At 35.6% G+C, this 26,606-nt stretch overlaps 1 protein-coding gene across 5 annotated transcripts in view; it reads right to left on the bottom strand.

Moving 5' to 3' along the window:
- Positions 1 to 26,606, bottom strand: part of FIP1L1 (factor interacting with PAPOLA and CPSF1) — a 43,986-nt gene that overhangs the window by 11,128 nt on the left and 6,252 nt on the right. For 2 of the 5 annotated variants that reach the window (XM_068680330.1, XM_068680331.1), the window contains exons 5-15: positions 24,534 to 24,598; positions 23,369 to 23,476; positions 22,349 to 22,479; positions 21,994 to 22,062; positions 19,271 to 19,380; positions 9,150 to 9,243; positions 7,955 to 8,108; positions 7,489 to 7,512; positions 3,486 to 3,512; positions 2,848 to 2,902; positions 1,063 to 1,118 (exon numbers count right to left, since the gene is read on the bottom strand). In XM_068680330.1, the coding sequence (XP_068536431.1) occupies positions 1,063 to 1,118; positions 2,848 to 2,902; positions 3,486 to 3,512; positions 7,489 to 7,512; positions 7,955 to 8,108; positions 9,150 to 9,243; positions 19,271 to 19,380; positions 21,994 to 22,062; positions 22,349 to 22,479; positions 23,369 to 23,476; positions 24,534 to 24,598 (893 nt within the window). The remainder of the gene's footprint in view (positions 1 to 1,062; positions 1,119 to 2,847; positions 2,903 to 3,485; positions 3,513 to 7,488; positions 7,513 to 7,954; positions 8,109 to 9,149; positions 9,244 to 19,270; positions 19,381 to 21,993; positions 22,063 to 22,348; positions 22,480 to 23,368; positions 23,477 to 24,533; positions 24,599 to 26,606) is intronic. The other 3 variants (XM_068680332.1, XM_068680333.1, XM_068680334.1) reach the window with 3 other exon arrangements.

The raw sequence follows: 26,606 nt of genomic DNA, 5'->3' as shown, positions 1-26,606 counted from the left end.
AATGAGCTTCCATACATGAATTTAAACACTTGGAAACTGATGAGGAACCCTTCGATGTCAATAAAGTACCATTTGTTACTTCATAAACTGCTCTAGCTTCAAGAAATGGCCAGCCATTCACAAAAGTCAATTATATCCAGGTATATCCTCTAAAGACTTCTCAATATTTGGGAGCTACACTATCTGAACATTTGATCTGTGCCGACCATTCTGCATCCTGCAACTGGACTGAACTTTCCCTACAACTTCTCCTTCCAGCAGTCAGCGGCTATAGGAACAAAGAGCAAGGAGGCAGAAAAATCATCAGGGAGAAAAGGCACCAGGCATGGGGCTGGATAGCAGATGCTCTGAAGGCAGAAGTAGCAACCGGCAACACGCTCACTTCACCTTTCCATTTGGGCTAGATGAGGAAGATTATATTTTAGTATTTCAATCATTCTTTTGGCTCAAGAAGCAGAGCCATGTGCTGCATAACAGTATCTATAGCATAACAGTGCTACAGAACGGGAATTTCTATTTCAGTTCACTCTCACTATAAAAACAGAAGATGATGTTTTCCAACTTCATTTTTTTCTATAACATTAATCAAAAAAAAGAAAAATTGACTTCTTCAACAGGATAGCTGAAGATTGTAGTATCTTAGACAATTTTTCAAAGGAGAAATACGCCACTCAGATTTTTCAATTATTGGTACTGCTGGTTAAAATTCTGACCGTATCTCAAAATAGTACTTGTTCTCCTTCTAAATCCTACCAGCTCTTGGGAAATTCTCCCTGACTTGTGGTCCATAATGAGATGCACTATTTTTTAAATCTCAATTCTGCAAAATAAAAAAGCAGCATGTAAAGATATCCAGGATACAAGTAAGAAAAACGACACTGTTAACAAGCAGCCGGTAAATTCACAACAGTTATCTATCAGGTAAAAATGGTGGGCAATGAGCTTTCAGAAGGAATTAGTGAAAAGGACCTGTTTAGACTCTCAGCTGAAATCCTGGTAAGTATTTCCAACAATCTGGTAGAGCGCTAATCAAGAATGTTCAAAGCCAGCAAACGTACTCACCACTGCCATATGAAAATGCACGAACAGAACGACTGTCATAGCCAGAGGAATGTCCACTGTAGAGAAGAAAATTCATGTAAAATCCAGTTTTATCATTAAAGCTAATTCCATTGGTAGATACATACTTTTATTATTATTTCACTGAATTTTTACCATCATATAGACTAAAAGTATCTTTTGTAAGCTGATTTAAGTCTTCCATTTTGAGCATTAAAGCAAGAAAGCAGTCTATCAAGAAATGTTACTTCACTTTTTAATACAGATGACAACAGCATTCTCTCACCTCTTCTTAAAATTAAAAAAAAAAAACAACACAGTATCTTCAAAACAAATATTAAACATGAACTGTTCTTTGTATTTTCCATTATATTTTTTTTTCAAATATGGCTTATCTCTAATTGTTTGAAAGTGATCATGTGTGAATGAAGCCATTCTCACTCTTTTTCTTAAAAAGCAGGTATGGAGCATATCTCTGAACAGGTGCACTTCAAATGTCTACTTCTATAAATAAAGTATTAAATTGACTACATATTTTCTATGCTGACTTCTCTCAGAGGTAGCCAACTCAAGTAGGTAAAAAACAGGAAGGTTAAAATGGATGATACGTGCACAGGACATAATTCAAACACACAAATCTTTGATGACTTTTAGCACTTCCTACATAGCTTGAATGAATTATCTTTGCTGTGTTCAAATTGAACGTTAGTTCTGTTCTTCAAGGCAGTGCAATGTTAAAAAAGTCCGGGGTTAGTTTAGTTTAAAAGCAAAAACAAATACAATAATAATGAAAGACCATTGCAACAGTGCAGCATTTAAAGGTGTAAGATCTAGTTCCCATGTACTATAATCAAGTGGATTTTTTTCCACACTGTTTCAGAAACTATATAAGTATTTACTTAAGTAAATACAATGAATACTGCTTAACTGTCAGAAGCAACAGTCACTCACAACAACTGTCGCTAGGAAATAATAAATTTACTTTCATGCACATCAAATGCATTGTTAGTTTTTTTCTAAATTAAATCAGACGAGGATTTTCTCTGAGATTTACCATCATCATCCTGTGGAGTATATGCTAACAGAATTTTTAATTTCAAAGGAACAGATGTGTGCACCTTCTTCCAGTGAAATCCAAAGGACTGGCAAGAGGCTTGCACCATCTTCTTAAGTGAGCTTTGTATATGACCTGGTTTTGGTCTACAGCAAAATATAAATATTTTGAGGGCTGTGCTGACTACTGTTTGCTGTTGGTTTGGTTTTGTTTTAAGATACTTATATATAACAGGTATTGAAAAACACTATTAAGCATATTAAAACTGAACATTTACAAGTAAAGCAGAAATAGAAATTTGGATTCTGTAGAACTCTGACATTTCCAGTAGCTTATGAGGGTGTGAATGTGTGGCCAAATCGTTTATTTACATTTATATAAAAGGATATGGTAGCTGTAAGGTGAATTATAAGGTTCACCTAAATAAGTCTTCAGACTACTACTACTTCAGACTACAATTGTTACCTTAACTTTGTGTTTTAAGTCTTGGCACTGATATAATATCATAACTCAGTAAAGCTAGTAAGTGGTCAAGGAACCTATTTAAAACAACATTAAGCGTCAAAGATGTGAGACTAGTAACGCTTCTGGAAAAATATTGTAAAAAACAGAAACTGTCTCCCCACAGATAGATAAAACCCACCAGGTAGTGTAAGATTCGTTCCTAATATCTGATTTACTGCAGCTAGAGAATCCCAATATATTGATTCGTAATATTTCAAACAGATAATCACCTTTCTATCGTGGGTATGAGGGAAGGTGGAGGACCGCCAGGTGGTGGTGGAAAGCCTGTAAAAATTAATTGGGGGGAATGGGGGTAGGAGGGGTAAAAAACAAAAAACAAAAAACAAAAAACAAAAAACATAGAAGAACTGTGTTAGGCATGCAATGGCAAACACATTTCAGACAGCATAATGCAAATCATTGTTTATTGCTTACTGTCTAAATAGGTTTATTTGGTATAACAGTTATTTCCAGCTTAATGAAGGCAGAGTTCCTTAGCAGCAGTTTAAATTAAATACATCATTCTTGAAAAATACAAGACTTGAGAAGCATAGGAAAATTCCTAAATAGGTACCAATACTTTATAAACAAAATCACAACTGTTTTATGCGTAACAGCAAAAACAAATGGAAAGAGAAGAAAGAAGCAGAATTTCAAGAAACTGGCAGATAAATCACTCATCAAGAACATTTTCATACTTTTCTCCCTTTCATGGTAACAACTGAGCATACACCTGCAACTTTGTATTATAAACTTTTATCTACATATAACTAAAAGAAACCTGGTAAATTGTAAATCAAGGAAGGGTTTTGTTTGTTTGTTTTTTTTACCTAAATGGGGAAAAAGAATCAAGTTTAAGCAAGTTTACCTGGTGGTGGTACTGTTATTGGTATACCTAAAAAGACAACAAATAATGTATCAGTTATAGTAAATGTTTGTGTTTATCATCTGTAGGTCTAAAATCAGACTGAGCTATCTCAGCATACATGATTAAGGGGAATAACTTATTTTCTGTGTTCTCGGATTAAGATTTCACATTAATACCTACCAATATGCTCTTACGCAAGCCTTGTGCAACCTGCCTTCTTACATTACTACTCTTCAGAATCTTATTTAATTAGAAACAAAAATAACGAAGAATGACTCTGTGTCTGAAGATTAGAAGTAAATCCATAACCCTAAAATGTTAAGTATTCAGAAGGAAAGTAATGCTCCACAGAACATATCTGCTTCATTTTATATTCCATAACTAGATGAAAGGAAATGTAATCGGCCCCTGACCTTTAATAGCTTAGCATAGGAAATACAATGTCCACATGGACAAAATATTACAGCAACAAGAAACATTACAGACGTTTCAGTCACTGCTATGCCACACTGCAATTAATCATTCAGTTGCTACTTGGAGGGAAAAAAGTGTTCAGTACTCTATTTTCTTGTAAATATCTGGGAAGGGAGCATCCCTTAGTACATGCACATTCAAAAACTGTTATAACTCTGTTGGTTTTCTGTACTTTTAAAGCTTCACTTCTAAAACAGCAGGAGTTTGCATTTAATTTCACATAACTCCAGACCATCTTCTAGAACGCTGTATTTTTGGAATATGAATTTGTAAGAGGCCTGAATAAAGTATTGGTAGTTTGAGGTAAATCCCACTTATGCACATTTCAGTAAGTGAATTAGGCAATTACTGGAACAAATAAGTAATAGCTAATCTTTCATAAAGTCACAGACAAGTTGTCTCTTCCCTCTCGACTCTATGAGAAAACTCCATTTTGCATTAACTTGGATAAAACAGAAGCAGTAAGCTGGCAGAGCAATATTAATCAAGAAACTCATAAAACAATCATGCGCTCTGAACTCTTTCCGTCCTTATTATTGAGAGAAATTTGAGAGCACTTTGATTCTACTAGACACTTACGAATCACCAACTGAAAAGAAACAATGTGTTTGTTGTTTGTTTGTTTGTTTTTTTGACAGATCTAAACCTTTTCTTTTTCTTCCTTCCACCTTCTGAAGGGCCCATTTCCTTTTTCTAGAAGAGACCACTACACCTCTTTAATATATAAGTAAAGAATACAATATTTAAGTAAAGAATACAATTGACACCCAGAGACTGGATGTCCAAATAATTTTGATGAATTGGTTATTTCAGAATATTATACTGAAGAAACACATCTGTGTTTTTTCCTCTAAAATTTTGAAGAACTTTCTAAAAGTCTTGATTAACAGTTACATCATTTTAATGTGGAAGCTAATTTCCTCGATGCTATCAGAGTGAAGTGCATATTATCCTATATTCCAAGTTAGCAAGCATCACTATGAAGATCAAAAAGGTTTTTTGTTTTTTTTTTCCCTTGCTTTTTTCACTATAGAAGAAGGTGACAGAAAACAATAAACAGAAAAAGTCATGAACTTTGGGCAATAGAAAATTAGAAACTCTTCATTCCTTTGCCTTTTATTAATGCAGTGAAAACATATTTGAGGTATAAAAGCATACTCGAATCATCAACAGTCAATTAATTCTTTTGAGAAACAAGAGACATCTTGAGTCATTTCTTGTGATGTAGGGACTATACTTGAGTATCAGTGTAAGAAGGAAGCTTAGCACAGATCACCTCCCTATGACGCATTGCATCGCAGTGCCACAAAGATAAGCCTGGCCAAAACCTAAATATTCAGAGGTGCGTCAGGAACAATCTAAATGGCATCAGCGCAGAATTCTACCTAACGTGCTCAAAACTGTTTTCAGGATACTCTATCCCAATCTACCACCTCAAGGCTGGTAAATATTTAGAGAACACCAAGTAGGTTTTACTAAAGGAAAGCAATGCCACATGTGCTGTGCTTGCTGAGTAAGGAATCAAGCACGATAATGCTGCCCTGACTTAACGACATTCTGCAAGTTAGCTGAACTGTGTAATAGCCCACAGCTACGTAGTACAACTCGACTCAGAGCAAAAACTTCTTTTGTCAGGCTAAACTAAGTCAAATTGTCTCTTATTCATCACAAGATAATAGAGTACACTTACAGCCCTACAGTTAATTGCTAAGCTTTGGTGCAAGCCTCAGCAGTCAAACTTCCCCAAACTATGCAACACAAGTTTAATGCTTCACAGTAAGTTTTTCCTAATCTCAAAAATACATGTCACACAAAAATACGTCAACTGTATCCTTAAACCACAACACATAAAGCAACACTTAAACTTGTTAAGCAGGCTGTTAAACAGAGGCATCCACATTCTTCTTTAGATTTACATTAATCCAACATCGCAATAAACCACAAAAACTAAACCCAACACATTGTTTGCAACAGCCACCGATCTCCTAGCAGTTCTTGAGCATTTTCTGGGTTTGGCCATTTGAATAATTCCAGGACTCATTCCTCAAAGAAGATCTGAATCGCAAGAGTGAATGAATTCAGAACAAGAGAGCTAACTTCAAAGGAAGATCCTTTTTCAAAGGGGCTTTTGGAGGATGTTTTATATTTGGAATACTTAAATTTTCTGGCAAGTAGTCCCAGTTTAATATTCGGTAAGAGGTTTTTTTTTTCCCTCCTCCTTCACTGAACTTAGCAGGGATGGCAGATTCTATTTTAGGAACAGCTTTGAAGATAAAGAGCTGGCAACAGCACAATTAAAACACAGCCCTGAATAAACCAAATCCACAGCTCTTAATCGTTATTTTCAAATCCACTTGAGGCACGGAAGGATGTTGAAGGAGACTTTCTGAACAAGTGTATGTCATAAACCTGTCTGCAAACCATGAGACTAAAGCTAAACCTGCTTGCTAGATCTGTAACACGTGTGCACTTCTTTCACCTTTCGAAAGCTCAACAGGTGAGGGGTTTGATAAGATCAGTACAGCTATACGACATTGCTGCACCAGGAGCATTTGTGGTAGGGGGTGAATCCTGTCTCATTCTAAATCATACGCAGCTTTTCTGTGCTACAACTACAATTAAAATAATAGTTACTTCCTAAAAACCTGCAAAGCATTCCATAATCATAAAGGTTTAAATACAGTTTAATACTAGTTAGCATTAGGACTACATCCCTCTCCATTCTATTCCCTCAGCAGTACAGAAACTCCACAAAATTGCCAGAGCAGTAACATATTCAGATACCATATTTTTGCATTTACACACAGTAACACAGAACATTTTAAAATATTTCCCCCTTCTGTATCCTAGGTTGCATTGTTTTGTGCATAATGATCACTGATGAGAGCCAGAGCTTGACATGCAGCAGGAGTTAATAGTTTTTAGATCACCAGCAAATGAACAAAGCAACATCTTCCATGGGGAAGGATTTAAATCTTATAAAATCCCACAAAAAATCATTGTACAGAAATAATAATTTTCCTTTCTTGATTATACGTGAGAGAATTAATAGAGACTTCTAAAAAATTCCATAAGCAAATGAAAAAGCAAGAAGCCTTTCAACAAGACTTGAGTACAAGTCAAGAAAAAATGCAAGGAACAAATGGAGAAACCAAGGAAATGGGCTCCAAATGACATCACCTCTTATGCAACAAACCCTTCATTTTCCTACTCAGATACTTCCAAAGTTTCTGCATCTATTTTCACTTTTCACCAAGCATTCTTCTTGGTTTCCTGCTAAGTACTTTTTAACTTGAATTCCTTAACAGGACAACACTCAGGTAACTGCACAAATGCCTTTGATGCGCTCTCATTTTAATAAGTATCAGTAAATTTAAAACATTTAACAATAAGCAGAGTTTTCAAAAAGCTTTGATTTGTCTAAGATTCACAGACCCAGGAAGCTGGATAAAAAGATCAAGTGCGAATTAGATCTTTAAGTGGAAAAAAAAAAAGAAAAAAAAAGATGCAGCACAAATGCATTTCTTACCAGACTTCCAAGAATTCAGAGATACTGTGAGGGGAAATAGGAATTAAAGATTCCATTGGTGTTTGGACCTTAGACATCAGAAAATCCAACTTTTGACACAAATTTTTGTTATGTCATGCTTTTAGTTCAAAGGTTTCCAGAATCATTTGTTAACACGTACCTCTCAATAGCATTAACAGTACTTGAATCACAGAAAAGAGCTTTTCACTTCAAACTTGCTCAAGGACACAGGATCCAACATTTAGTATTTAAGAAATTATTTACTACTTGTGGCTACTCTTACTGAGAAAGCAGAGACATACACTTCCATTTCTGCCTTGCAGGTATATTCATGAGAAGAATACAACACAAAATTCTGAAATTCTATAAGCACAGTCAAATCTGCATGGCATGTGCTGTCTTTAATTCACTATCATCAAGCATCAGTCTCTCATTCTCCATATTGCATGTGGTGCAGGATATTTACCTGGTGGGGGAATCAGAGGTGGAGCAGTACTGACAGTTGGAGGGGGTGGGAGGAAAGGAGGTGGTGGAAGGTGGGTAGGTGGAGCTCCTGGAGGGAAAAATGGAGGTGGCTTGGTAAAATTGTCTACTTCAGGATTAGATCGTTCTGAAAGAACCTGTAAAATATCAAACTATAGTTACAATTGCTACGTAAAAAGGGTAGAAGACAGGTTTCCTCTTTTTCCTACATCAGGAATATATTACTTATGCACCTAAAGGGCCATATTCAGACAGTTTAAGTTCTACCTCAGTCCCTTTGTTCAGTATCCCATACCTGCTAGGTACCTCTGAGGGCCACTAGGGTACAGTGAACATAGGATTTTTGAGGGAATAGAGGCCATCTGAACATGGCCCAAACCATTTTAAATTCGTATGTAAAGCAAAATATTTCTTTAAAAAAATCAATATAAAAGACATGAAAAAATAAGATTTTAAATTATTTAAACATTGTGAGAAGCTCAGCTGCAAAACGCACTGATGTGTTTTCAGTATAAGCACTGAAATGCATTATTATTTTCATTGTTTAACCTTAACCTAAGTTGGCATGGAAACTCAGCTAGAGCACCAAGCAAACTTGATTCTTCTCTACAGATAGAGTTACGAGAAGAGAAAGTGTATTCGACCTTAACACATTTAGTTGTTTTCTGAAGATAATCCAAGCCCCTTAGGACTAGCATTATAACTTATGGTAAAATACTACTATGTACATTTAAAAAAAAAGGCACAATCAACTATTTACTCCTTCAAAACATATTCTTAAAGAACTATTTCTTCAAATGCGTATGGAAAGATTTTCAGCATGTCTCTGGCAGGAATAGGGGAGAAATACATAGTCAATTTAAATATTTATCTTTATCATAGTAAACAAAACTTTATCCCATGTGTATCTAGCAGAGACGGTGCTGTCTCCTGGACTGTAAGTCTGCAAGATTGCTTATTTCCTTCCAAGTACACTAAAACATTTATCTTTTGAAATATATCAGATGTTTCATCTTAATGTACTTCAATTAACTGCCATAACTTTCTGATATTAAAGCTGAAATTAAAGCTACTTCTCTATTTCTCATTTATACACATTGGAGTGTTTTAATCAGAAGCAGAGGTGTAGCAAAAATGTCTTTTAGACGAAGATAGTGTGTAAATCTGCAGTATAAAACCTGTATGTTGCTGTTTTCATTAGCACGCCGTCGTCCTTCCACCCTGCTGATAGTGATGGTCTGTCCAATCACATCTATTGTGCCAGATAATCGCCTGCAACACAGGACAAACCAGAATCAACAAGCAGAACTAGAAAGAGAGAGAAGACATTATTATGGACTTCTCTTATTCTGAATGCCACGAGTTCCTTCTCCTGTACAAAACATAAAAGGCTTTCTGAAGAACGCTAAATATGATAAATTTCATGAAATAAGCAAGTGCATAGAACAGAACAATGCAGCAAACACTCCTGTAGGATAAAGGATGACTGTCTCCGCATTCTCCTTCCATCCCCAATAAGAAAGTAAATCTATACTTTTGTCAATGATGGAAAAACAAAAAAACAAAAAACATAAGGAATAATACAGGGAGATCACCAAAAAACATCAATAAGGAAAGAGTACATTAAACAGAACTTCCAAAAAATCTGAAGTAAAATAGAACTAATCATTAAAAATAAACTTTAAACTGCTGAAACCATACCAGAAGATTCCACAGAAGATCAAATGAATATAAGTTAGGAGGCAGAAATAAACATAAGCCAACTCAACTCTTCCATGCATACTATAGATATTGCAGCACATATTGAAGAAAATCACCAGGCATCCCTCTTGTCTCAGAATATACAGTCTTGCATCCAATTCAAAGGAATGATAGACCAGTCATACATGCTTCTGCTCCTCAAATTTCCAAATACAAAGTGTCTCTCCACAAAACATTTACATAGCTAATTGCTATGTTTACCTTCATTAAAGAAACTGGCAACGAAGCAGCAGAAGACTCACCTCAGTCCCCCTTACAACCCAATCAGGCAACATGTGAACATACCACGCTGAGAACACCTACCTTAGAAGTAACTAGCAATGGATTTTTAGAGAAAGAAGAAAGGAAAAGTAGCATACATATACAGACTTTCCCTCCCAGTTTCTGCAAATCAGAAATTTAGGGACTTCCTATGCAACCTGAGCACTGTGTTTCATAGTCCCTCATTAACTTGCATTTGCACCATCTCTTTTGAACAAACACACTTGTGCTTTTAACCTCCAGTGATGCAACCTGTTTCAGCTGCTGTTTTTGTGTTTGGTGCCCTAGAGTCCTTGTGCTAAAAAAAAAATAAAAATAAAAATAAAAAAATCATCATCATACAAATACCTGTTCTCTGGTGCCACAGTATTCTTGGTACCTCTGTTGCATCTCTTCTCAGTCATCCCTTTCCCAAGATGAACTAATCCACACTTCTATTCACACTCAAGTGACTCTAATTATTTGATTCTCTTTTTTGTGCACCCCTTCCACTTTTACTATAACCTTTCTGATATGATATTAACAGAACCACAGGTGATATTCAGCTCTCAGTGCAACACAGCTTTATGTACTATTATAATCACTTTTCTCATTTTGTTCCCCACTGCTCATGATGACTGCCATTCTACTAGCTTATTTTGGCTAACACTGGAAATTGAACTGACATTTTGGGAAGTGGCAACAATAATTCCATGATCTCCTTCCCAACCGGTAATGTGTAATTAGAGCCTATGAAAAACAGATGATTAGGGCTGATTTCTCCATCCCCTTTTCCCCCTTCTTTTTTCTCTTATATTTATGAACCCTTATAGATTAATGATTTTCTCTAAAAATAGCTAAACTGTCTTTAGGTCACCTGCATTAATGAGAAAAAGAACAAGAGACAATTCTGCTGAGAAAGACTACAGAGGTTTCCTTAAGAACACATGTGTTGTCCCCTGTGATTTTTTCCTCTGTTTAAATGTAAATACATAAATAGACTCATGGGTTCAAACTTGCAGGAAAGAACAGAAGCCTAAAATAAGTCATTGTGGTTCTTTCTAATAAAAAGTAATTAATCTTAGTTAATATTATCAAAATTCCGCTTTTTTTTCTTTCCTGAAGTTTTTCATCTGTCACGTACTGTTAAAAGCAAGCTACTTGTATCTTGGCAAACAAAATGGATGCAAGCCTTGGTCTGCTGAACAAACTGTAGCACAAATACCTGCAGAGGGCTAAATTTCTCCGCCAGTTTCATTTTTTTTCCTTCCGTATAGATTTTAGAATTTCCAGATCCACAAGTCAGATAATAACTACATCTTCTCCACTTCCTATCGATGCACATTTCACATTTCTCAAAGTCACAGATGAGATGACTGTTCCTCGGTGCTACTTCAATTTTCCCCCCACACACATTCTCTTATCTGCTTAGAACGAGTTCACAGTATTTTATTATTCCAATGATGAAAATATCACAAGCTAATAAAATAATTAATAGGCAAACTGTGAAAAACAGAATTTTCTTTACATATTGATGAGATCATACAGATTAGTTTAAGCACTAGCCTGTAGGTATATTTGTAACCTGGTGTTTCACTCTCTTATTTAAGACTGTCATCAGAAGTATTCACACCAAAATTAACTGCTCTGGTTAAGTAAGGATAAACTTCATGAAGGCCTGTTATATCAGAAAGTCTGCATTTTGGTGCCACATTCTAAAAGAAAAGAATCCTAATTTGAAGTAGGAGAAAGGTGAGTTTTTCTTTGGACATACTAAAAAGAGTAAAATATAGCTAAGGTTATGGGAATCCTTCTCAACCCCAAATGCTGACCCACATGTCAAAAGCCTTCACACCAGGATCCCGTTTTCACCTTCACAGCAACAGTTTGAACACCTTGTGCCCATTTCCTGACCAAGAGCAAGCACTGTCTTACCAGATTTTTTACAAAGTGATAATACTACAGGAACAAACACAGTAAGTCTTAGCTACCTCTTAATTTTTTGACTTAAAAATTTTTGCACTGTCTATAACATACTTATGGCTATAAAGTATCAGGAAAACATTAAAGTTCTTATATCTTACACACAATCATAATCATTGCTGCAGTAAACATCAATATACAGACCACGTGAATCAAACTAAGGAAGATGGAATACAAAACTTCACTATGGAAAAGCAGTATTTTACTACCAATTATAAAAACACTTTTAAGTGGAACTAAAAATAAGTTGAGAGGCAGAGAAGAAACCTGGAGTATTGGCATCAGTATGTCAGGAAATCTGCAGACATAAAATTATAGATTCTAAACCAAATCCTCTTGTCTGGATGGCTACATATGGAAGGCCATATACCATTCTTTAGTTAGTTTTCATTTGAAGAACCGCATCTTATTTAGAAAAAAAAATCTGGAATTTAATTTTTTAGTGATAGAGTTCACAGTGCCTGCTAAATTATTCCAATGAATGCTGGAGTTAATGTGTGAATTTTTAATGTAAATGCATCTCACTTCAGTTTCAAACCCGTCAACATATTAAGCTTATGCTTGTTAGACTGAAACTGTTCCTACTACAAAATTCTTAACTCCCGTTATATACTCACATAATCTCTTAAGAGAGATATCTTTAAGCCCAAAAGAACATCTGAGTTCTTTGCCACGCAGCTGTCAACTGTGCATTACTTTTTTTTTTTTTTTGTATTTATTTATTAACCTTTCAAAGCAGAATAAAAACACTGAACTGATGGTAAAGACACTAGGGCATTCCATGGACACAAGCACTACCATTTGAAGCATAATCAAGTCTCTCAAAATCTTCAATTAATCAGCCACCTGGGAACATACTCAAAAAAAAAAAAAAAAGGATTATAGCTGCCAGACCAGAAAATGGTATGACAAAGCTCTGAATGTCACCTCTTATAACTAAAACCTGGTTTCTGTGACAATGTGGGATCACTATTTTGAAGCTAGGAGGAATGTAAGTATAGTTTTAACATTCCTGTCTGCAGCCCCAAAACAATGAAAATCCAGAAACCTAGCTTTATAGAATTTGAAACTCCAATTTGTATACAGATACAATAATACCCATCTGCTTTGCAGCCCGCAATTAATTTCTAAAAGAGGTTAAAAAGCTGGATTCACTTAGGTCAACTCCATTAGAAAACAAGGTATAAAATTACACTTCTAAGGGATGAGAGAAACAAAGGTACACCAGTGCCACACCTGTAAAGGACAGTACATTAAAGAAAATTGACAATACTTATCAACAGCGAGATACAGAGCAAGATGAAAGACTGGGAAAAGCTTTTAGAAATTTCAGAATCGAAATGCAAAGAAAGAGAAAAATACTTCTAGTTCTTAGAAGAGATGCTCCTGATTCTTTTTTTTTTTTTTTTCTAGCTAGCACTATAGTTGACTACTAAACTGATTAATGCAAATAGCTGGGAGAACGGCTGAAAGCTCCTTGGAAGACTGCACACTGAGGATGATCCAAATGCCCTGTCAGCAGTGTTCTGCAATATTTGGGTTTGCAGCTCCTGGATTTCAAAGCAAGCTCATTAAGCACAAGGGTTTGGAGGGAAAAAGAGATCCAATGGTACAAGAGCCCGACAACACATCTGCAAATTACAGTGACGTAAACTATACAGCAGCCCCTCAAAGGATAACACAAGTCGAAGAAATTCTCTGATCCTAACATCCCAGCCCAGAAATCAAGACTTCTGGATTGTTTCAGCCTAAGTGCTGAAATAATCAACACCTGCTTTCCTAATCCTCCCCAGTTGCCGTTTTACATGGTAATCCAGCATGGCTGGACTTTGTCTGGACTGCTGTTTTAGTAACCAAATTGCAAATGCAGGTATTATAAAATATTTGCTAAACCAACCACGTTTCACTAAAACAAAATAAAAAAGGACAAGTGAATTTTGCGTATAACAAGAAAGCTTTGTCTCATTCTTCAATCTGACAGCCCATTTGGTTTCAGAGTTCTAAGACTGCTTTTCCTCCAGCATCGGTATGTTCTCTAATTATCTCACATCTTACCCAAGAAAACTTCCATTTTACTTAGCTTTAGTCCTTCTTATATGTTAGATAAGTCTCTTCTAAAGCAGTAAGTCCCTTGGATGACTCACTGCTTGGCCCACTCCACCGTTTTACAGGGCTTCCACTTGGTAGCGAGGTACTTCGAATGAAGACTCGCCCTGTCTTCCACTATTTGCACACTGTCAGCAGCTCCTGGAATCAAGGCTGAAAACATGCACTGGACAGCCATGGAAGAGTGCTGGGCATTAAAGTAATACCTGCATCAACACCAACACTGCTACAGTATCAGATAAGAGTCTGATGAGTATGCCTATGCTCTACTCGTTCTCACTAAACTGGTGTTTTACAAATACACGCACGCTTCCTGATGTCCATTATTCTACCCAACAGCCAAAAGATTTCATTTCCTTAATGAGGGATGAGTTCAGGAATTTGCAATCATACCGTGACGTTGACAAATTCTCTATTTCCTAGACTGATGTAACACTGCACAAAGTACTCTATTAGAAGAGCTTGAGATCCAATAAAAGAAGGCCTATGTTCATTTGCAAATGGAGTAGACAACACCTTTGTCAAAAACTTTTATCTTCACTTATGCAAAAAAGGCATCTAAAAGAGGCATCTGAAGTGTCCAGGATACAAGAGCTGAGCAGCTTTTTAGGAGGGGCCAATATGAAGCCTTGGATCTTCACTAAGTCACAGCAAGTTGGCACGTGGGGAAATTTCAAAGACCGCTCAGCCAATTACTGTCTGGCTTAATGATAAGAAGTTAAACAGGCATCATTAGGTTTGTCTCAGTGCTATCTGCAAAGAAAAGAAAGGACTTGGTTCGCCCCTTACACAACCAGGGCACCTGGGATACAGATGCAATCCCAATGGATACACCCGATCATAAAAGGCAATCCACACGTGTGGGACACACATGAACCCACAGCAGAGTTCACGCAAAGTACAGCTTAAAAAGGACATTCCAGCAACTCAGTGCATGATTTCACTCTAATTAACAAATGGTTATTTATGAGCTATTCACACTATGAAGACTGCCCTCCCTGGAGAATTAATTCAGAGAGCTATCTCAATCTCTTATGGCAAACAGGGATTATTTAGGTTTTACACAGGAAAAAGAAATTGAAGGGAAAAAGAAAAAAGAAAAAAAGAAAAGCAATTTTCTACACAGCTTTAGAAAACAGTTTTTATCTCCAGCACCTGTAAGGTAAAAAATGAACTGTATTTTGAAACAACTCTTTCCAGAATTCAAAAGAGGTCTACCTACTGGATGCCACTTTTATTCACTAGACTATATAACTAAGAATTATACTACACTACAGAAAACTTTCTTTCTATTTTCCTTCTTATCTTGTTTATGCAATTTGTTCTTTAATTTTCCTCCTCTTGAGGACATGTTCAACTTTTTTGAGCTCATTTACTACTGATGCATATAAAAAAAGCAAACAAATTTAATACAATAAGCAAGATTTTGGTTTTATTTTGAAGAAATGTCTGTTCTGTATATAATTCATTATCCATTGGAATTTTCAACATTAATTTTGCAAGGCCAGCTCATGAAACAGAAGAAACCTGTATTTTTTCATAGTGATGAAAAATCCATTTTCTTTCCACAAATCCATTTTCTATAAAAATTCTATTTAGAGAAAGGCCCAAGCACATTTCTCGGAAAGCAAAATTCATCTACATGCAACGTACTCTTTAGCAATAACCCAAAAAAGCATAAATGGGAGCTAAAAAAACAACAGTACCTGACAGAACCAAGTTATATGAAAGGGAGCTATTCTAGATATTACAGTAACGAGAAAATGCCAGTTTTTGCATCCAGCTTTTAAATTAAACTTCTACTTATTCCTCTGCTACTAAATAAATACTATCTTACGGACCCTGACAAATGATGTAAAGACAAGTACTGCTCTACAAAACAGCAAGATATCTCAATGACCTGGTTGGTGAGGACAGGTTTGAAATATGTCAAATTCTCTTCACTATCCATAGAATGTTATACTCAAAAGAGATTCCTTCAGTTTTTAACCTTAACAGTGACTGAGCATAAAATTAACTGCATCTAGTGAACAAGCATTCTGTTCAACATTATGTTGTTTGCATATGATGTGCATTTACTAAACCACTTCCATTATGCTATAACTTTTCCTTCAGGGTTACACAACACTAATGCAATTCAGCAGCCCTAACTACCAAAACAATCAAGACAAGAGTTTCAAGTTTCATTCCTACACAACCTAAATAGCTCAGATTAAGACTGTGATTGTTTATAAATTCAAGCACATTTCTCAAACTTTCACAGTGTGAACAACCACTGATTTTTTCTTTGAATAAAACAGTTAGGAAGCAATTCTAGTGAAGTAGTAACTTTTATTTGCAGGTGAGCACTAATTCTGTTTCTACTTTGTAAAATGCAGCTTCCGTATTGGTAACGAATATTCCTGATGGACCTTTGAGAAATGTTGAGGACAGGGGCCAAATTTAGATTGCTATTGCTAAGCACCTACTAAAATGAAAATAAAAAATGGGCAAAAAAATATTTTAATGCTTGTTTGCAAACAAAAACAAACAAACAGCAAAAAACACTATCTGTCCTCTGACTTCCCACTGAAGGGAAATTCATGTATGTGCTGCAATATCTACACGTCAAATTTTCCATGAAGTGATGTGGCAGCCCTGACTAATAAATGGGGGATTAAAATAATAATCAGGGCATGGTCCTGATTTAGCATTTTTTTCTTACCTTAATTTGGATGATTCGGCCCTCCTATATCGTTCCTGCCACTTCCCACTGCCTGAACTGTTTTTTCTGGAGGCAGTGCTTGTCTGTGACTGAGAAGAGGCGCTGTTTCTGGTGAGATAAATTGTCTAGGTCTTTCTTTTCTTGTCTATCTTTCCTGCTCTTTGAATTCCTCTTCTCCTCATTCCCAGCTCCTTACCAATTCCCACACCAATGTGACTATATCCACTTGCACCAGTTTTCCCTCCCTTTCACCAAATATATCAACTACTGCTAGAAGCTGAGAGATGTCTAGGTGAGAAATGCTTCTAGCACTTTCACAACAATGCTCTACTGCAAATGCCTCATGGCATAAAGGCAATTACTTTAAATTATCGTAGAGCCGAACTGTTGAAAAAATCCTGCCTATGTAAAAAAAAGCTCTTTAAAGAAAACAATCCAATAAAACACTGCCTGGTATAAAGAAATCAGTAATGCAGTTTTATATAAAAATGGTAATTGTATTCTGGAGAAGTCACTTGAGCAGACGTATGTAATCCATATGGTCAAGACATACCCGCTGAGCTAGTCTTACACTTCCGAGCACATCGTTTTCTTTCAAAATCTCTTCTGACCACTTGGTAAACACCATCCTCTTTACACGAGAATGTATTTTAATCTAATGTAGCCAAAACAGCAGATAAATATGGGAAGAAGTCAGCTTTGCCATTGTAACCACCTACAATTACAGTATTCAGGCTAAGCCTATATAAGATGGTCTATACTAACCACCGGAATGCACAAATGATAGAACTGGAAATGTTCGTTTTGTTTCCTCTTTAGCTATGCAACAGACCAAACTGATTTACTGGCTTTGCACTCTTAAAAGAAAGCAAAGGTTGGGAAACCTGTATGAGATAAACTCAGTTCCTGGAACAAAACAGACGAGCCTGACATTTCTGAGGAAAAATCTGACTAACAACCAGTACACTAAGTTTGAATCTCTAAAAAGCTGAAAAATTGTCACTTAAATTTGGAATTGCTAGCTTCACACGGGAAAAAAAAAAAAAGTAGCAGATAAAGGTATGGTATAAAGACAACTAGAATAAGGTATTTATTCTAGCTGGAGCATATGACAAAGATTTTACTTTTGAAGTCTATACCATGCACACGTATGACCCTAAAGTATTAAACTTTTTCACGATGAAATTGAATTTCACAGAATCACAATTTACACAATGCATTTTTCCAAAAATTTAAGCTTAGCTGTATTTTAATATCCCAGTCAGACACTGCTTTCTGAAGTGTTTAGAGATTTCTCTGTCCACTAGTGAGATGCATCAAGAATGGAAATCCTGTTAGATCTGCACTAGATACAGACTTTGAATCATTTCCCTGTGAACACTGGGTGCAATTTTGAGACCTCCATTATAAGAACATCATAAATTAGAAGCAACTCAGAAAAGAAAATGGAAAACATCATTACAGGTTCAGTACAAAGTGTGGAAGACTTATACCGCTTCTCAGACAAAGAAAAAACATATAAAACAACTCAAATCTACTAAAACCTAATAGGTCAGAAAAGAATTGAGGTCACCTGGAGGGGAGTGAAAGGCAAATGCAAGCAAAAGTATCAAGTACAACTCCCCCCCACCAAGCCAAACATATTTGGGTGTTAAACTGAATCAAAAAAGGTGGAATAAATAAACATGAGTGCCTGAGTCAAGATACTTATGGATGCTCCACTAAAAGTGAGTTATAGACACTAATCTTTAAATTGCTGAAAGCATACAACCTGCCATGACGTACAATACAATGACTTTTAATTTACACAAAAACAAAGCTCCTAAATGAAATCACTTCACAAGTAAAGCAGAAGCACGGATTCGTTCTCAGCTAAATGCCAGGTATCAAGTAGCAGCAGCTTACAATTAAGAGCAGAACTTATTAAAGCCTGGGGCTGGGAGAAGGAGGGGAAGGAACTCTAGTAAGGAAATTATCCTCCCATTTCAAAGAAAGTGCAGTAAAATATTCAAATATTGAGAAGCTAAAGCTACCTTACATGAAAAAGAATGGGTTTCAGGAATCCTTCCAATTGTTGAAGTAATAGTTGCCTAATGCAATTTTGGTTAACTGAAAAGGTGTGTTAGCTAATACCCAAAGGTAGAGAACAAAAAAGATGCTAGCTGGAGACATCTTGTTGGCCAATCTCCTTCTACACAGACAACATGGTGTCATACATCAACATCCGCATTTTTACAGCTCCCTTGTAAGTTGGTCTTGATGATTTTATCCCCTCTCCTTCTACTTTCTATTTTCTATTTTCTGAACCGACAAGAAGGTAGCGGAGCAGTCCTGTGTAAAGGTGACTGAAAGCTACAAGCGATTACAATAGCTTGCTCTTCCTACCACTTCTACCTATTACAGAAAGAAATTCTGTCTTTTTCCTACAAAAATAATGAAGTTGAAATACACAGAAGTAACAGTATAAAAAGGGTTTTGGTCTTGAGTTACAACTGTCTAACTGACCTGTTTGTTGGAATTCCTGATTTGAGTAAGGCAGGAGGAGATGTGAAATCAGCTTTGGTCGACTGCACTGCCAACTCTTTCTCCAAATTTCCAGTTCTGCCCTGCTGTACCTTCAAAATAACGTTTTATCATTAGTTTGTTTTATCATTAGTTTAACTCAGAAGTATAGTAGCCCCAACACTCAACACAGCACATAGCCAACACAAAAAGAAAGTCCAACCTTAATCAGATTTAAAAAGAACTAACACCTTTGCACAGCTAATAAAATACTATATTTTAAAAGACTATATAACTTAAGCACTGTATTTAGTATGTATAAGAATCAATGTGCCAGAGAACAATTTATTAGCAAATATTATACAGTTCTAATATTTATTTTCAACTTATTTGGTTTGGACGTGAACAACACACCCAACTGATTTTCTTGGAGAATTTCCTGTACAAACAAAATAACATCTTAATTTTTAAAGAAGCAAAATGATTAAAACCAAAAACAAACCAACCAACCCAACTCTATAATCTTAATGACAGAATTATCTACTAAGTTTGCTACCCGACAGTAAACTATGAGACAAGAAAGCAAATCCCTTCTCTCTGCGTTACTGACAAGAAGATCTAGTAACTACTTAATTTCCCAGTCATACCAGGAATATTCACCTCATGCTCCGGATTATGCCAACTTTACGAGGTTTTCCATTAGTTTGAATTAAATTAAATACTTTAAAACCATACTGTTGTTTCTGCAGTACTGCAAAATTCCACAGAGATGTTATTAAAACTATGCAAGAGCTTTAGAGCAACTACTTCAAGTACTGTTTGTCTTCAACAGCACATGAAATATGAAAGAAAAACTTACATGGGTTAGCATAATAGATGAGGCTGTACAGACTAAGCTTTTAAAGACACTCCTACTGACTGGATCAGCCACACAACTACAAATATTTTATTTGTGATTTAAATAAAGTGCCCTTCCAAGTGGAAACAAACAAACAAAACTATTTTGAAGCTGGTAGCCAAAAATGTATTAATCATTAAGACAACTCAAACCCCAACCTCTTAAACTTAAAAGGAACAGCACACACACACAGAAGTAACCCAGAAACCATAAAAGCATTTTGCATTTCTTTAACTTGGATGTTTAGTTATCTAAAATCCCTGGTATCTTAAGTTTCATAAGTGGCAATAAATACTAATTACTGTACAGAGATCCAGTTAGTTCAGTCATGATACAACATCATATGGACTCTGTTCTCACAGCTTTTGTAGGCAAGTGAACTGCTAAGCTTTTGCAGGATCTCATTTCTAATCACAGACACCTCTGTAGCAAATCCATGAAAACACGTAAGTATTTAAGATTCCTTAAAATTTGAATTACCTTCAGTATCCACAAATATGAAAACCTTTTAATATTAAAAATATCAAGTGTGGTTTAAGTATTTATATGAAAAATCTAAGATTTCTAATAATTAATGAGTAACTTGAAAATGTAGGAGATAGTCTTGTCAGTTATAGAAGATTCATCCAAACAATGGGAGACTTCATATTTCAGAAGAATAGAGATTATTATTAACAAGATACCAATTATATTCACATTTCATGTAAAATGCATGACGAGCTCTTTCCTACTTCAGCCCTTGCGACACAAAGTGCCATTTCATCACTGGACCTCTAGAAACTCCAGAGTCAATACTAAGAAAGAAATAGGGGAAGCTTTGGTTTGGAATACTTATCCTTCTTCCTTCAGGACAAAAGTTCAAAAAACATTTATTTGAGAGTACCTTCAGTCATCAGCTATGATGAAAAATCCTAACTCCCACTATCCAGCATTTCTCCCATTCTGTAGCACTATTATTGCAACAAATGAGGAAGGCAAGTAGCCCCACGAGCTCCTGATCTGTTCTTACTAAGATAAAGTTAAAATATCTGGATGCCCTCTAGTAGTATATGAGGGGAAACAAATGATACCAAAAATACTCGTCTGCAATTGACACTTCTGTTACAGGAGTATACAGAAGAAAGCAACAAACAGTTCCAAGTTAGTTCAATGAGAGTTCAAGAACAAAACTGTCTGCATACTGAACAGAATAAAAACCTCTGTATTTTAACTTTAGTGTCAAACAAAAGAGTATTTTAGAAAATAAGAAGTTGAAAGCAGTGTTCAATTCTAAAGATAAATCCTGCCAAATACATTTTTCTGCTCCCTGCAAATCAGCATTTCCTAATGGAAAGATGACATATATAACTTGATTTATGGCCGTCTAATCTCAAAAGGACAACAGGAAAATAAGAAAGATTGATTTTCACATCTCAGAGTTGCCAAGGATAAGTGCTACAAAACAAAATAAAAGCTACAAGGCCACAAGAAAAATAAACATGCTATAATCTACAAAGCTTCACCAGCACATCTGTACAAATTCTTTAATCTGCACAAACAAATGCGCTACAACTAAAAATAATAAACCATCACATAAAGAAAAATTAGTTTCACTAGGAAATTTGTTAGTACACCAGGCCACTAACCCACATGCTTGCAGAAGGATGACGAACAAAGCGACAGTTTTTACTCAGCATTTTGTGACATATGCAGAAAGTCACCGATGTAAGATGAGAGTTTGAAATAATGGCTGCATCCTTTTCGGTTTTTCTTCTATCAGTCTGCGTTGGCATGGGAAGCAATACTCGACAAAAATGAGAGCAACCAACAAAAGTTTACTAAAATTCACCTTAAAAAGATGGTATCTGCCATCGAGAATCTCTGCACTTGGTGTTACTTCCATAGCATTGTCTTCAGCCTAAGTTAAATAACACATTGCCCATTAAGATACCATACAACTCTTAACTCATGGGCCACATTCTGAGTAATGGTACAGATGCGATCTAGCTGTAGCTAGACTGTGACACTACCCACACAGATTGCCAGAAAAGCAACACAAGAACATTCTAGGCTTAGGGGCGGGCAGTCAGGTGCAAACTTTACAACAAATGCACTGAACTGGGCAAAACAAGCTTATGACACACAAGCAGCTTTACAGGGAAAAAAAGCGTATAGAATACCACAAAAAAAGTTGTAGTAATTACCGTAATTTTATTTGTGGTTGAGGTAACTGGTAAAATTTCAAGACCCATTCGTATTCTCTTTTGTTTTTCACAGTAAGCTTTCCAGGTATCTTCATTGAACCCATAGTTGAAGTAATCAGAGAGATCAGCCCCTTTAAGTAGAAAAGCACAAGTTTTTATGACAGTGCAAAATTCATCTTTTCTTTTTCCTCACCAAACATATATCTCTATTTACAGAATCAAAATGGATTAGGTATTGATCCAAAGCCATGCTATTGAAATGTACACTGTGTTTGACTCTTTGTTTCACTGACTCCTAGTTTAATTTGATGCCATTAAGTACTTCTATTGTAAGAAGGATTAAACAGTCAAATGTTCAAACGCCAGAATATTATCAAAGGCTTTTTTTCTGTTCCATTCTGAAGACGCTGTTTGCATTGCCAATGTAGTATAAAAACACTAAAATAAACTATGCACAGCAGCAAGAGACACTGACAATAGAAAAACAAACAGCCAGACAAGTCTGGCCTAATGATTTGAGCCAACTGGACAGTATACACGGGAGACTCATAGGAAGTCCATGTGGTACCAGCTCCTTCTACAAGGCTTACAGATGCCTGTGTACAAACACAAAGAAGCACAAGCTGCTAGGTTTCACTGTGCTGCTTGGTTAAACACGCTCAAACTATTTTCCTTTCTGCTTTATCTTCTGTAATATGGCACAGATCAAGAGCAATAACATCCATAGACACACAGATTCCCAAGGAGATTTCAGCATATATGTAATCTATTTTTTTTAAGGTATATCCTACAGTCTCTTTTTGTTGATATATGTGTGGGATGCACACTAAGAAACATGGCACACCCACAGACTGTGGCATAACACAAAGGCAATGGGTAACTTACCAGCTTTTTGTAAATCATATCGTACAGTACCTTCTAGCTGTAGGGTAAAAAATTCCTACATGCAGTAAATAGGAATTATTATTAAAATAACCTTCTAAATACATACATATCAGTTAATGTAAACCAGAGCATTACCTGGCTTTCTCCAAGGTTTATCTTCAAAAGAGTCTAAATCTACTTCCAGAAGTGGCACGCCATTAATACTCCCTGGTGCATCTAGATCCACCCCTTTAACTTTTACACCTGTGCAGAAAAGTTAGAAAGTTAGAACTTTGTGTCACTGCTAAGAAGAGTTCAAATAGTTGTAACACTTGAAATAAAAATTAGAAGCCAGATTTATTCCAAACAAGAGGTTTTAGAAAGGAAGGTATTTCATTCATCTGAAACAATGATATGCTTTTAGAACCTCTGATGTCCCTTATGCACCAAAATCACTCTTCATGCAAAGCCATACAGACAACAACATTTAAATAAGAAAACCTGAATTCAACAGGTGATTATTTAAAGAGTCTACTCATTAATAACCCTTTAAAGTGAGTTTTAAGCACAGAAAGCTTTACTGCAGTCCCACAGTTAGAAGTGAACACATACTCTCCACCTTGAACTCAGATTTTGCATATTCCTGTACACACATGTGCCACAACTTAACTTTATGAATTCATGGATCACAAGAATCACTTATTTTACACCACCAGGAATACCTCTAACCCTGTTGTTCCTTTTCCAGGTAGCCTATGCAAACTAGACAATTTACAGATGGATGATAAAAAGATGACAGGCTTCCTGTATATCAATTTTGATAGTTATCATCAGCTTAATAATATTTATGCCATTAACCATGGATGATATGCAAATAATTTTTTTCTGGAGACAAAGACTAGAGAATTATTTGCATAACTACATTTACTTTAAATAATGGCAGTAAACGCCTGAAGAACCCAACTGTTTAAGATTGCCTGATTAAAAATAAATAATGAAAAAATAAATTAGAATTGTCCACTCTCTGTAAAGAATGCCACTCAGAGAAAAAAACATGTACATGGAACAAGGTTTCAGATGCACCTAATGCAAACAAAGCAATAAGCACTGAACAATTTAAGAACACTAATAATTTTATATTTGTCTAACATTTGACAAATAGCTGTCTATATTTGTCTGTCCTCACACTAGAACATTCTGCAAGAATTCTCTAACTAAAAAAAAAAATACAGGCTAAGCAAGCAAACAGACACAGACTATGCATTGATACTGACTTTTTTTTTTTGCATTTTTTGTAATATCATGGTGTAAATTTTCTTACCAGAAGAAGATGAATAAGCTCGTCCTCCTGTCTTAATATTGAGATTCACAGGAGCTGCTCCGTAACTTAAAGAAATTAAGAAAACTGAATTAGACAGGGAAAACTCTAAACCAGAAGAAAATATAAAACAAGAATTAGCTAGATCCAGAAACAAACTGGACCCAGGCTCAATCACCATCCTGAATCTCTAGCTTTCCAAGCTGGTAACTGTAAAAGTAAAGAGATCAGCCTAGGAGCAAGAGAGAGTACCTTTCTATGCTCAGTAGCAACTTCTCCAACTAATAAACAGTTGTGAAGCAAGTCCCAGTCACTCTTCCTGAGTTGAAAGGGTAAAGACCTTGATAGAAACAAGAATGGACAGGACCAGAAGAGAAAAAGGAGAAACGAAATTCATTTAGGGATACAGATGACACTCTGGGGATTAGGGTAAAAAAACAAAATAAAAGAGAGGGTTTAGACAGATCCTTTGCTGCTTTCATTATTATATTATTTAATCTGTACAGAATTGGAAATACAAGCATTTCTTTAAGATGACTGAATGGCATTTTCAATGTGCTTCTAGCAACTATCTATCAGTGCGACCAATAGAAAAATATCTGTAATTTCACTTTCCAAAATACTTGAGAACTTTCCTCGTGAAAATGCATTCAGAAATCTAGACACTGAATTGATTTCACTACCTTGGGAATTTCAACACCATTCATTTGGAACAGGAAGAGCTAGTTTTCATTACCACTTATGTGCAGAATAGCTTATCTTCATAGGTGTTATCAACCCATAAACATAACAAGATTAACATATAATTAGAAGGTAGTGTATAGTTGAGGGTTAGGATTTACCGTACCACTTCCATGCAGTTTTTTTCATTCTACTTTATGCTACAACAGTATAAAACATATCTTTTTCTGATATCCCTGCTGTACTTGTGTATGACTTTTTAAGCAGTGGGTGACAAACTGTAAGAAAAATAATTTAATCCTATGAAGTAACTTTCTGTAATGACATTAAGATGAACAGAAATGATGAGCTTGTTTCAGAAGACTGCCCCTTCCATGAATTTTCTGACCAGTTTGCCCAGAAAAGATTTTTCACAGAACAACTATTTCAATATAAAACTTTCTACTCATATTGGATAGTGGAGCATCTGCTAATTCTTTTCTGAATTAGTGAATGCTCTTTCCATTAAGAAAATAAATTTAGTTTTGCTTTAGTCTCACAAAATTTGAGGTCATTGCCTAAAAGACAGGCCTACCGCAAGTTATTGGAAACAGACAAACAAAGAATCGAAAGAAATGCTATTTTTGACATCACTTTGATTTGCATAGTTACTTTAGGATATGATCTACCGAAAGTTTTAAAATATGTTTCAAAAATTAATGTATTGCCTGAATTCTAAAGCTAAAAATACAATAACATATGATTCAGGCCTACCTGCACACCTGTCTTCATTCTAATTAAATAAAAAAGACATCCTAGTAACTTTTAATAACCATAAGAACACTAGGATTGCCAAGACAAACAAGCAAACCACTTCCCTCATAAAACTTCAGTGTAGCAAAAAATATTAAGTAATTATTTTGGGTAAAATTAACATTCTTTAAAAGCGCTCAATGAAAAACAAGCCCTTTGTCAACAGACAAGGAACACGGAGCAACAGCAGTAGCAAAAATAAATAAATTATGATACAAATCCCTAACCCACGATCTTGAGAATTCATCTCTAGAGCCTAGCAGCTGCATCCTGAAGTACATTCAAACATTATTTCAGAACATCAATAGGAATTGAAACTAGAGTTCTAATTAGAACTGTATCCACAACAAATAGTACCAAGGAGAAATGTTTCTAATGTTCTCTGTGCTTACCACTCCACTTGCAACAAAAATATCAATGTCACAAACAAGACCCGAAAAATGCTAGGTAACATAGCTATTCCATAATAAAAAGACAATTTTCTAGTTTACAAATATTTAATGAAACTATTTTTCAAAATCTGAGAACAAAAGTTAAAGGAAGAGTTGTATAAGTTAAGACACTTCATTGATTTCTTTTTACTTTTTGTTTGTTTGTTTTGAG

The sequence above is a fragment of the Anas acuta genome, chromosome 4, assembly GCF_963932015.1.
Source record: "Anas acuta chromosome 4, bAnaAcu1.1, whole genome shotgun sequence".
Classification (NCBI taxonomy): domain Eukaryota; kingdom Metazoa; phylum Chordata; class Aves; order Anseriformes; family Anatidae; genus Anas; species Anas acuta.
The sequence above is the reverse complement of the archived record's forward strand: the minus strand, read 5'-3'. Positions and strand labels throughout refer to the sequence as shown.